Source organism: Desmodus rotundus, chromosome 2 (assembly GCF_022682495.2).
Source record: "Desmodus rotundus isolate HL8 chromosome 2, HLdesRot8A.1, whole genome shotgun sequence".
Taxonomy (NCBI): Eukaryota; Metazoa; Chordata; class Mammalia; order Chiroptera; family Phyllostomidae; genus Desmodus; species Desmodus rotundus.
In genome coordinates, this window is record NC_071388.1 from 158,975,514 (window position 1) to 158,988,280 (window position 12,767).

Here is a 12,767-nt window from a genome sequence, read left to right on the forward strand (position 1 = left end):
CTGCTTTTAGGATTCTCTCTCTTTGATTTTTGACAGTTTTATTATACTGTGTGTTGGAGAAGGTTTTTTGCAGTGAGATCATAGGGTGACCTATTAGCTTCATGAACTTGAATGTCCAAATCCCTCTGCATGTTTGGAAAGTTTTCAATTATTATTTCTTTAAGTAAACTTCCTGCCTTTTTCTTCCATTTGTGTCCTTCTGGAACCCCAATTATTCTAACTTTTCTTTAACGGAATCCCATAGCTCAAATGTAGCTTTTACTATTTCTTCACATTTTTTCATTCATTTTTCTTTATTCTGCTCTGTGTTATTTAGTTTCTGTCTTCTAGGGCACTCATTCCGTGTTCCAATGGCTTCACCCTGATGCAGTACTCTCTATTGCATTTTTTTTAACTTCATTCATTGAATTTTCAGCTCCAGAATTTGTTTTTTGTTTTTTTTTCTGATTTCTACCTTATTTTGTTCATATATTATTTTCTTGATTTCACTGCATCATCTTTCTGAGTTTTCTTTTTGGTCATTGAGTTTCTCCAAAACAGCCATTCTGAACTTTTATCAACTAGATCACAAAATTTCATACTTTGAACTCAGTTCTTGGGAAATTGTTATCTTTTGGGGATGACACATTTGCATGATTTTTCATATCCCTTGTAATTTTGCATTGCTGTGTCTGTATTTGAAGTAGCTGGCATCTTAAATCGTTACTGGTTACCCTCCGATGGGGTATGCTCTTTCTTGGAGCTGTAATATCTGGGGTTTTCCTGGCCTTTGTATACCTACTACACTCTTCTTCCTCTTGGGGCAGTTCTTAAGCTTTTATGTCTTTTCTGGGTCTTACCACTCACCAGACTGGCTACTGGAAACCTCTCTTTTGTTTCCTAGGTGTGTGGTTTCTTCCAGGCCCACCTATCCTGGTCTGTTTTTCTTTTACTGTTCACTGGACTTATGCTTGGAGCTGCATTCAGAGCATGCACAAGGAGCTGGCTGCAGAGTGGCAGGGAGGCAGGTGTAGGTTGAGCACTCAGGATGTTGGGGGTTCCTGTGGACCTGGTAGGTGACACTTGGGAGAGGCACTCCTGGGGGCTCACAGGCAGAGACTTCTTGCTGATGTCCCCGAGCACCCTTATCAGGAACTTCATTCCCTTGTTTCAAAGTGTGTCTTGTCTGATATAAGTATTGCTACTCTTGCTCTTTGTTGTTTCCACTTGCATGAACTGTCTTTTTCATTCCTTTACTTTCAGCCTGTGCATGTCTTTAAATCTGAAGTAGGTCTCTTGTAGGCAGCACATGTACGGGGCTTGTTCTTTTGTTTTTTAAATATGTTCAGCCACCCTGTGTCTTTTGTTTAGAGCATTTATTTACATTTAAAGTATTTATTGATAACTATGTAGCTATTGCCATTTTATTGTCTTGATTGTTTTTGTAGTTCCTGTCTGTTCTTTTCTTATTTTCTTGCTCTCTTCTCTTTTATGTCAATGACTTTCTATAGTGTTGTTTGTATTCCTCTTTTCTGTGTGTGTATATGTGTGTGTGTGTGTATATATATGCACACACATGCATATATATATACATATGTGTGTATATATACATATATATGTATTTCTTAGATTTCTGGCCTGTGGTTACCATGTGCTTCATATACACCAAGCTGTTTATAGCAGTCTATTTTACGTTGATGGTCACTTAAGTTTGAACACAACTTAAAGTCACTACAATTTTTACTCACCCTCCTCTAGTTTGTTTTTGTCATTAGTTTTTACTTCTTGTGTGCATGTTTACATGTATCCTTTAACTTATTGTAATTACACATGATCTTCTACTTTTGTCTTTTCACCTTTTTTTTTTTAGCTTTTTAGTTGGTTAACCCACTGCTTTTACTATTTACCTTTGTCAGTGAGAATTTTTTCTTTCCTATATTTTCTTATTCATATTTTTATAAGGTTTTGGGGGGGGGGGTTTACATGTAAAGAAGTCCCTTTAACATTACTTGTAGTACTGTAGTGATGATGATGATGAACTCCTTTTACTTTATCTAGTCTGGGAAACTCTTTATCTTTCCTTTGATTTTAAATGGTAGCCTTGCTGCATAAAGTAACCTTTGCTTTTCATCACTTTATTTTATGCCTTCTGACCTTTAATGTTTCTGTTGAGAAATCAGCTGGGTCTTATGGGAGCTCCTTTGTACATAACTAACTGCTTTTCTTTTGCTACTTTTAAGATTCTCTCATTGTCTTTAACCTTTGGAATTTTAATTATGATGTATCTTTGTATGGGCCTGTTTAGGCTCATCTTGTTTGGGACTCTGTACGTCCTGGACTTGTATTTATTCCTATTTCCTTAACCAGGTTAGAGAATTTTTCAGTCATTATTTTTTAAAATAGGTTTTCAATCCCTTTCTCTCTCTTCTCCTTCTGGTACCCCTATTATGTAAATGTTGGTACACTTGATGTCCCAGGGGTCCCTTAAACTATCCTTATTTTTTTAATTATTTTTTTCTTTTTGCTTTTCCATTTGGGTGTTTTTCACTACCTTGTCTTCAAGATCAGTTTTTCAATCCTCTGCTTCATCTCACCTGTTGATTCCCTTTAAGTGTATTCTTCATTTCAATTATTATATCCTTCATGTCTGGGTTTTTGTTTTTTGTTTTTTGTTTTGCTTTCCATCTCCTTCGTTATGTTTTCTCTCTCTTTGTTGAAGTTCTCACTGAATTCATCTATTCTTCCCCTAAGGCTATCGAGTGGCATTATAAACAGTATTTTCTAATCTGTATCTGCTAGATTGCTTGTCTCCCATTTTGTTTCTTTTTCTGGAGTTTTGTCCTGTTCATTTGCAACATATTTCTTTGGCTCCTTATTTTGACTGACTCCCAGTGTTTGTTTCTATGCATTAAGTAGATATGCTACATCTCCCAGTCTTGAGGGAGTGGCCTTATGTAGGAGGTGGTCATCTGTGTGCTCCAGGGCTGTCCCTTGTGTGGGTTGTGTGTGATGGGATGGGTTGTGTGTGTGTGGGATGTCTCTTCTTGTAGATGGGCCTCAATTGCTGTTGGCACATCAGTGGGTGGGGCTGACCCTCAGCTTGATGGGCTGTGAAGGCTGGGCATGACTACAGTGGACGAGCTGTTTGCAGGGATTGAAGCCACAGAGCAGGAGTTGCTTTAACAGGGCCCTGGTGCCAGCTGGGTCCACCCATCAGGTGTGTCATTGTGGAGCTGCTTGGGTGGTGCTCTGGTGTGTGTGGTCTGGAGCTGGCCACCTGGTGTGTCAGGTCTAGAGCCTCTTGGGAGGGGTTGGTGCAGGCCTACGTCAGCAACCATTTGTGCCTGGCTTGGAAGGAGCTACAAAGTGATCTGTAGTTAATTGCCATTTGTCCTGAGCTTGGCAGCAATTGAGACAGGCAACACTGTGAGCCAAAGCTGGCTGCCACTTGTGGTTGGCTTGTGGCTGCCTAGTTGAAGCTACTTAGTTGAAGTTCCAGGCCACCACTTATGCCAGGCTGGGGCCACCTGATGGAAGTTACAGTGCAAACTGAAACCAGTTGGCACTTGTGATGGGCTTGGGGCTGCTGAGGAAGAGGTACAGGGCACTCCAAGGGCAGCCACTGCTTGTTTAGTGTTTGTGGACCTTTGAGAGACAAGGGGAAAGTCTGTAGTGTGAGCTGCTGCAGACCACTCCTGTCGAAAAGCCACTGGAAGTGGCTCAGGTTGGGAATGAACTGTGTTAATCCACGTTAATGGTGAGCACAGATTTGGCACCTGCTTGTGCTGGGCGGGCTGGGTAGGAGGAGAATTCAGCAAAGGAACTTCCGTCCCAGGACAGAGCTGCCCTGAGGACCTCTGCCCCTCCAGCCTTCACCCTGAAGGTAAGCGATTCACTTCCTCCTCATATGTCCCTGGTGCTTTATGAGCTGCTGCCCCTGCACAGGGGCCCAGAGACAGAGTTGGTGAGCACGTGAGTCCAGGCATGGCCCTCAAGAGGAGCGCCTCAGTCTCCAGCCACCCTCCGTCTTAGTTGGATGCAATCCCTACTGTTTTGCACTGCCTGCCTGTTACTGGGTGCACAGGTAGGGGAGGCTCCTCCCAGGTCTTATTCCCACAACTCCCATAACAGCACTTCTGTTTGTGGGTTGGTGTCTAATGTGTTGTTACAATGGGGACAGAAGGGAAGCACGTCTCACATCACCATGATGCTGCCCAACTGAGTGCTTTCTGAGATAATTTTATTGTCCCTAATCTGTCAATGCAAATAAAGGTGATTATCACTCAATACCACTTTATTACTGCTAGGAACGGCTTCTTACTATTGATAGGCTTATCAAAAAATTGTGCGTATTAGGAGGCAGAGAAAAGAGCTAATATTTCACTAATTCCTTGTAAATAATACCTTCTGTGAACAGCTTGCAGTACAGGCCATTTTGTAACTGCAGGGCCACACTGGAGCTGCCGGGACATTTGTCCTTTTCAAGGAAAGTAACTGGAACAGAAGAAAGGCTACAAAAGAGTTTTGTTCTGTTTGCGTAAAGTGGTATTAGTGAGATCGGATCAAGATGGCAAATGGAAGAGAAGCATCTACTATCCCTCTGGACCCTAAATCCCATAATGTGATAAAGCATAGAAAGAAAGAAAATAATGAAGAAAGAAAGGGAGGGAGGGAGGGAGGGAGGGAGGGAGGGAGGAAAGGAAAAAGAAGGGAAAGAAAGGAAGAAAGAAAATCTGCCACAACACTGAAAAATGAGAGGGCTAGCAAAGGAATAGAAATTTGGGGGAATGCCATAAAGAAAGTATACGGGACCAAAGCTATAGTCAAATAAAATGAGGAAATTGCAACACAAAACGAAGGAATGAATTGGATCTCAGAACCAACAGATGCAAAGAGCAGGAAAGTTCCCATAGGTGATGGGCAGGGTAATTTATTGTGGTGCTGATTCAGAACAGCTAAGCAAGCCCATCCCCCAACCATGGGCCACATGGCTGGCACAAGGGGTGTTTATACCCAGCCTATAACATAAGAGTGTGTGAAGCCACTAAAGCTGAAAAGGCAGGGCAATGCCCCACAGGAACTTGCTTATCCTAAAGAGGAGACGTGAAGCCTACAACTAATTCAAAATATTGGCATATACTCCCTTGGCAGAAACCCCTCCCCTCCCATCACAGACTTTGATACACAGAACATCTACAAAAAAGAGACTCCCAAATACAAAATATGAGCAACTAAACAAATTATAACTAAGAATTACCAAAATATTTCAAGAAAATAAAAAATATGTAAGGCCCAAACAACAAACTTCAATACACACACACACACACACACACAGTCTATTTAATATCCCAAGGGCATAGAATTAGAAAAACCAAACACGCTGAAGAGTAGCAGAATACAGCTGAAAAGCGAAGTTGTGAGCGAGATGATCACAAGGCAGGTCTCCCATTCTTCCACCTACAAGTTTGATGGAGAAAACATCAAGGAAAACTAAAAGATACAGGGATAAGCTCAACAATTCCAATACCCAAACAGAAAGGAGATAAAAGAGAATGTAGAGAGACAAAGAGAGAATAGATTTATTTGGTCTGAAAAGTCTTAGTATTAAAAGGGTTCATCTCCATCCAGCACAGAACCAGAAAAGTTAAGTACCAATGTTACAGGACAAATTCTAAAAGCAGCCAGAGGCTAAAAAGATTGTGTGCCAGTTAACCCTACTGGCATCAGGCCTTTCCTTGATAATAATGTATGAAGACAATGCAAATTACTTTGAACCAAGAATTCTAAACATCATTTCCAGTCCTGCACATACGAAGCATGCCACTCTCTCCTAGTAGTAAGTATGATAATAAGCTTAACACACTGAAGATAAATAACTCTTCCTAGATCCATAAGGGAAGTAAGGGCACAGGGTGAACTGCTGTCCGCCAAACTGGAGACGCTGACGGGCAAATACGGAGAATCACAACCTACAGGAACAGTTACTTCCAGGGCCACCAGTGCCAGGGTAGGGAGACCTGAACCATAATTGACAAGCTGCCAGAGCTTCAGTGTGAACAACTCAGTGTTAAAAACTCCAGAGGGACCCACACCCTCACTTGGGGAAGGTGGGAGCAGAGGGGAGACACTTTTGTTTGTGAGTTTTACCTCTTGGGTCTGTACCAGTTTCTCACAGTGAAACATATGAGAATAATCCCATAGTGGTTCTGAGAGGATGGGGGGGGAGGAATTATTTTGAAATATACCAGACTATTGTTTTATTTAATAAAGTCTGCCTTCAGGAGAAACTGCTTAACCAGAGCCTAACACACCTGGGAGAAGGGAAATATGTACCAAACTCCACCCCACTCTAACAACCCTGTCCCACCTATGGGGGGCAAAAAGGGGGGAGGCTGAGAAGTACTTGGGTAATTCACAGTCCAGGGGCAGAGGCTCAAAAAAGACTGAGATCTAATTAAAGGAGTATAAAATGCTTCTCCTCCCCCTATACCTCACCATGATATTACTGAAGGCCTGTTTGCAAGAATTTCTTTTTCCCTAGTTACCAGGAAGCAATTACAAAATACACAAAGCAAAAACCACAGTTGGAAGACACAAAGCAAACATCAAAAATTTGTGCTAGAGGATATATGTCATACAGCAGCTATGGCAGGGATGCTGGAATTACCAGACCAAGAACTTAAAACAACTATGACTTAATATGTGAAGGGCTCTAATGGACACAGCATGCAAGAAAAAATGGGCAACATAAGCCAAGAGATGGAAATTCTATGAAAGAACCAAAAAGAAATGCTAGAGATAAAAACACTAACAGCTGAAGAATGCCTTTAATGGACTTATTGATAGACTGGACATGACTAAGGAAAGAATCTTTAAGTTTGAAGATATCTCATTAGAAAACCCCCATGCTCTGGCTGGTGTGGCTCAGTGGATTGAGCACCAACCTGTGAACCAAAGGGTTGCTGGTTGGATTCCCAGTCAGGGCACATGCCTGGGTTGTGGGCCAGGTCCCCAGGAGGGAGCGCACAAGAGGCAACCACACATTGATGTTTCTCTCCCTCTCTCTTTCCCTTCCCTTCTCTCTAAAAATAAATAAATAAATAATAAAAATAGGTAAACGACTTAAACACAAATGTCTATAAGCCCATGAAAAGATGTCCAACATCATTAGTGACGGGGGGAAATGCAAATTAAAACCATAATTTAGGTTGACTTCACATGCATTCAATAATTATAATAAAAGACAATGATATGGTGTTGAGGATGTGGAGAAGTGATAACATTGTTATTGCCCATTTTACATTTGAGAAGTGATGGAAGATGCACTATAATGGACTGTGGCAATGGTTACTTAGTTTTGAAAAAATAATCTCAGTAAAGCTGTTAAAAAGAAAATGCAACTGTACTACTAGATTACCTTCCAGTTTACATGATTGAGACAAGCTAGACAATACCACAAGGAAACAGACCAACAATGTGCGACATTCTGTAAGACGAATGACTTGCAATGTTAAAGACAAATAAAAAAGCAGGGGCCCATTCCAGAAGTAAAGACTAAAGATGCACAACCAAGCATAAAGCATCAACCTTGATTATATTCTGCATCAGAAAAATAAAGGCATTTCTGGAGTAGCTGGGGAAGTTTGAACATAGACTGAATATCAGGTGACAGTATGAAATTGTTTGTTATGTGTGGTCACGGCATTGCTTGGTTACAGAATGTGATTCTTAGGACATGTAAGCTGAAATATTTAGGAATGAAGTACATGAGGTCTGCAACATACTTTCTAATAGTTTAGAAGAAAAAATATATTTATAAGTGAATCTAGTTGAAAGGTATTCAGAGTTCATTTTTCCTCTTCAAATTTTTTTCTAGATTTGAAATTTTTTTTAATAAAAAGTAGGGAAAAGCTCAACAATATTCCTGTATACCAGGAATGGAATTTTTAAGATATGATTAATAATACATCTAAATATATGACATACCTAGAAATAAATACATATACACACAATGTACATGATCTCTTTGATGATTATACAATTTTATTAAGACATTAAAGACTTAAATAAGCGATATGTCATGTTCATGGATTAGAAAGCCCACTATGATGTAAATTATCTCCAATGGCTTATAATCATTGCAAACCCATCAAAATCTCAGTATGTTCAGTTTGTTTGTTTGTTTAGTTTTAAAGAGGAAACTGACAAGCTGTTTCTAAAATTGATATGGAAGAGCAAAGAACCAAGAAGAACCACAAGCTCTTGAAGAACAAGAAGGTAAGAGGATTTGGTATTTTACATATCAACACTTTTTTAAAAGATAGAGTAATGGGAAACATAGAGTAATGGAAAAAAAAAATCCAGAAATAGATCTTTCCATTGATCACCCTTAATATATAACAGAGAAGGCACTTCAAAGCAGTAGGGAAGGGCAGGTCCCTTCAATAAACAGTACTGGGCCAACAGACCCACCAAATAAAGAAGCAAAAACACTACCTCATACGACATGCCAAAGACAGCGCCACATAGGATGAAACCGCAACGTGAGAGACAAAACTAGAAAGCATTTAGGAAGGCAATATCAACCATATTCATACCTTGAAAGAGTGAAACTTTTAAAAATAAAATTTAAAACATGCTAACCACAAGTGAAAAATTGATATATTTGAACATAATAAAATGTTAATATATCAAGAACAATGTGAAAAGACAAGCCACAAATTGGGAAAAGATTTTCCAACACAACTCATAAAGGAGTAGTATCCACAATACATAACACACCACTGCAAGTTACTGAGAAAAAAGGACAAAAAACTTCAACATATACTTCACTCACCAAACATGAAATCCAAGTAGCCAGGACACATACTGGCATTCTCATCTGTGTCAGTCAGTCAGTAAAGTCTTTCTGAAGAACAATGTGTGTATCAACACATGAAGGATGGTCAGCCTCATTTGATAGAACAGGCTTTAAAGTTACATGAGCCAACAAATAGGTACAAATTATGAAGAAAAATACAGCCTTGGGGAAATAGAAATTGGTACAAGAATCTCTGGGAAGGAGTTTGGCATGATCTTGCAAAGTTAAATCTAAAATACCCTGTGCCTCTGTGGTTCTGCTCTAAGTATATCCTTTTAAAAATGAATTCTCCAAAACACACGCAGAACGTCCAGAGCAGCCTGTGTGTAATATCCCCAAACTGGAAACCACCCAGAGGTCCAGAGTTACATGGAAAAATAAATTGTAATATATTCATACAATAGAATAAGCAAACTATAGCTACATAGTTACATGAATGAATCTCATAATGTTTAGCAAAAGAAGTCTCAAATGTACACAATGTAATTTGATTTGTATAAATTTCAAAACCAGGAACTAAATATTGTATTTAGAGAAATATGTATGGGTGGTGAAACTATAATGAAAAGCAAAGAGACGAAGGGTAGAGACGGTGTTAAACAGAAGAGAGGGAGGACCCTATGGAGGAGCTTAGGAGGTGTGAGCAATATTCTGCTTCGTGACTGGCGCAGTGATGTGGGTGTTCACTTTGACTATTTGTTTAAAATATAGATGTGTATGTGTGTATATACATACATACATGTTTAGTATACTTTATATATTCCATATTAAGAAAACATAAATGACCAGCAACTATGAAAAGACATTCAACCTCACTAATTAGAAAAATAAAAATTAAAATGGCAGTAATCACCTATCATGATTTGACTAAAATATAAGACTTAATATCCATCTTTGCTGAGGTTGCAAAGAAACAGGCATTCTCATATACTGTCAGTAGGAAAGTCAATTAGTAAAGTCCTTTTTTTTTTTTTTTTTTAAAGGAGCAGGGTTTATTAGTGGGGAATAAGAGGGAAAGTGGAGCCATCCTAGGGAGGCTGGGACTCGAGGGGGAATGTGGAGAAAGTGGCGCCAAGCAAGGGAGGTTAAGACTCAGTAAAGCCTTTTTAAAAGAACCATGTGGCAATATACAGGGTCCGGCACAAATAATGCCCCTTTTTTATTACAAAATCTTTTATTACAAAATCATAAGCATGTAATACTGTAACAACAATATCACACTCAAGCACACCATAAGACATTTTAGGTGAAATGTTCAAATTAAAGCTATAAATTATTACACCCATATTATTACCCTACCAACCACACTCAAGCAGGCCTTACTTCTGCCAGACCCTGTATATAAAATGTAAACCTATACATCTGGTGAGTTATCAATTCCACTTTCAAACATCTACCTTAATATGTGTACAAAGATATTTACTGTTCACTACAGCATTGCTTGCAATAGTGAAAAAAATGAATAAATGTCAAGAGATAATTTATGAAAAGTATCATAACTTATATAATGCAATGCTATGCAACTGTTAGAAATTAAGATAAATCTGTGAGAAAGACCTCAAAGGCATTAAATAAATAAAGCTGAGTCAGAGGACAACACATACATAAATTTTAAAAGTCCTGTTTTTAACACAACTATGTGCACATAAACACTTATATGTATACACGGATGAAAGACAGACTACGGACTGACACTCTAACCTGTCAGTGGTGACACTGACTCTCTGGGGCAGGAGGGCACTTCCTCATCTTACTCTATAAACATACACAGTATTATATGAATCTTTTGTAAGAACTTACCCGTGGACTACTTGCATATTTTTGACAGGTGGTAACAGCAAACCAACTATACTGTCATTTATTCCATTCCAGTGAGAACAACTGAAAACTTTGCTTCCAAAGCTAATTCTTTTGTTCCTGCAGGGCCTTGAGAGCCTGCAGCTGGGTCACAGGGCTGCTGGGCATCGCCTGATGGGCGCTGTGCAGGACACTGAGTGGCCTGGCCCTTCTCCAGCCTTGCCCCTTGAAAATATTTGCATACATCCCCATGTCCCAGCTCACTGGCAATAGCAACGATGTCTTCCCAAAGCACTTTGCCAAAGTAAATAAATGTGATGCTGTACATCAAGTCACAACCACACCGAAATGCAGACGTGGCTGTCAAGATGCATGCTGGAATCTAAATTGGTGATCACACCCTCGGTGAGTGACTTTTGGAATAAGTAGTTTGCATATGGATTCAGGAGGAAGAACCTAAACCCCACTAAATCACAAAATAAGCTTTTTTCTTTCTTTCCTTCCCTCATTCCACCACAGCCCTTTCTAAATCAAACTCTTTCCTATAAAAGAGAGGGAAACCTGAGCATGAGTTATTTGGAATCAGTAATGAAATCAAAATAAAAGGCACTATCGTATATTTATGAAGGAAAATTCAACTACATGCATACATTTTGATGTCTATTTTATTTTTGATTGGAATCATATCCATATGAAGGAAAATTTCTAAATATCCTTTCTTCTTTTGAAAGCTAGACCCTTGCTGTGCTATGTCAGAGGAAGGCAAACTAAGCCAGTCATGCTGGAGATGTCCCTCTTTCCACATGCACGCGGACAGCAGAGGAGCTGTCTAGGAAGAGCCTTTTGATGGATGAACAGAGGAGGATCTACCTCCACACACATTAAGTACAACGGAAACACATCAGCATACGCAAGTCATTAACCTGGCCCTCTGTTAGCCACTGGCACACGTCTTTTCCGAAAGGTCTCTCATTCAGTGGTGTCAGCACAGGGTCTTGGTACCTTTTTATCCCAGAATGGAAAGCAAGCTAGAAATTAAATACATCCAATACTGATGCTTTATTTCTCTAAGTCACCAATAAGAGAATGAATTTAATTGTAATACATTTATTTCCATGTAATTCTTAATAAAACACTTTCAAAACATTCTGTACATTTCAAGCCACTAGAACTGCATTCCATTCTATAAATGTGATTTGTTGGGATGAGGTGCCAAGATGTCTCTGTACAAAGATGTACAATATGTACAGTAACTCACTCTAAGGGCAAGCTGTGCAAAGCAGTCTAGAACACTAATTCATGCCAAAGCTCAGGAAACATTTCAACACGTAAGACTAAAGCTTGAAACTGCATTGTGGTTTCTTTTTTTCCCCCTGGCAAATGGTTATAAACAAATATATGTATATGTCGTATAGACTCCTCAGCCCAGCCAGCACCACACGGCTGCCGTCCCGGGCCTCTGTCTTCAGGAGGCTGATGTGCCACACTCAGTGGTCGTCTTCATCACTGGGCTGCTGCCGCTGCCTTTGTCTGAACCACAGGAACACTAGGGGATTTAAATTTGGGGAGATAAAGGCCAAACTTGTTTTCAATGCCAGCGAAAGTGGCTGTGGCGAGTCTGTATCCACCGATGTGATGGGGATTGGCAGGAGGAAGGTCTGCGATGCGTGACTTGGGTGTCGGTTCTGAGCCAGAGGGTTTGCTGTCGATGGGAGAAAGCAAATGGTTAGCACACTCAAGACTGAAGAGGGTGGCATAACCACTGAACATTTTCAGTCTGCCCCATGCATCCAATACTCTCCTTGCCGTCCACGCTGTGGTAGTCATGATTTATAGGGGCTTTGAAAGCAACACATTCACATCTTTGACTTAGAAGACAGTGGCCTCAATTTTGATGTGTATATACTTATATAAATAGATCCAGAGAAAAATAGATCAGAAGATAATATACTCAAATACTAACACTTTCTGGGGAAGCAGGATTATGAATGATTTTCTCTTTTATACTTTCCTATTTTCCAAATTTTCTAAACTAAGTATAATTTAATCATAAAGAGTTTACTTTGACAATTTATTACTTTTTTAAGATTTTATTTACTTATTTTTAGACAGAGGGGCAGGGAGGGAGGAA

General features: G+C 39.6%; 1 protein-coding gene across 3 annotated transcripts in view; it reads right to left on the minus strand.

The window, feature by feature from the left end:
• Positions 1-11,283: 11,283 nt before the first annotated feature.
• The window catches only part of SLC25A12 (solute carrier family 25 member 12), a 164,348-nt gene continuing 162,864 nt past the window's right edge, over positions 11,284-12,767 (minus strand). For all 3 annotated transcript variants that reach the window (XM_024561595.4, XM_024561596.4, XM_024561598.4), the window contains one exon: positions 11,284-12,338. In XM_024561595.4, coding sequence (XP_024417363.1) covers positions 12,140-12,338 — 199 coding nt within the window. In that variant the 3' untranslated portion in view covers positions 11,284-12,139. The remainder of the gene's footprint in view (positions 12,339-12,767) is intronic.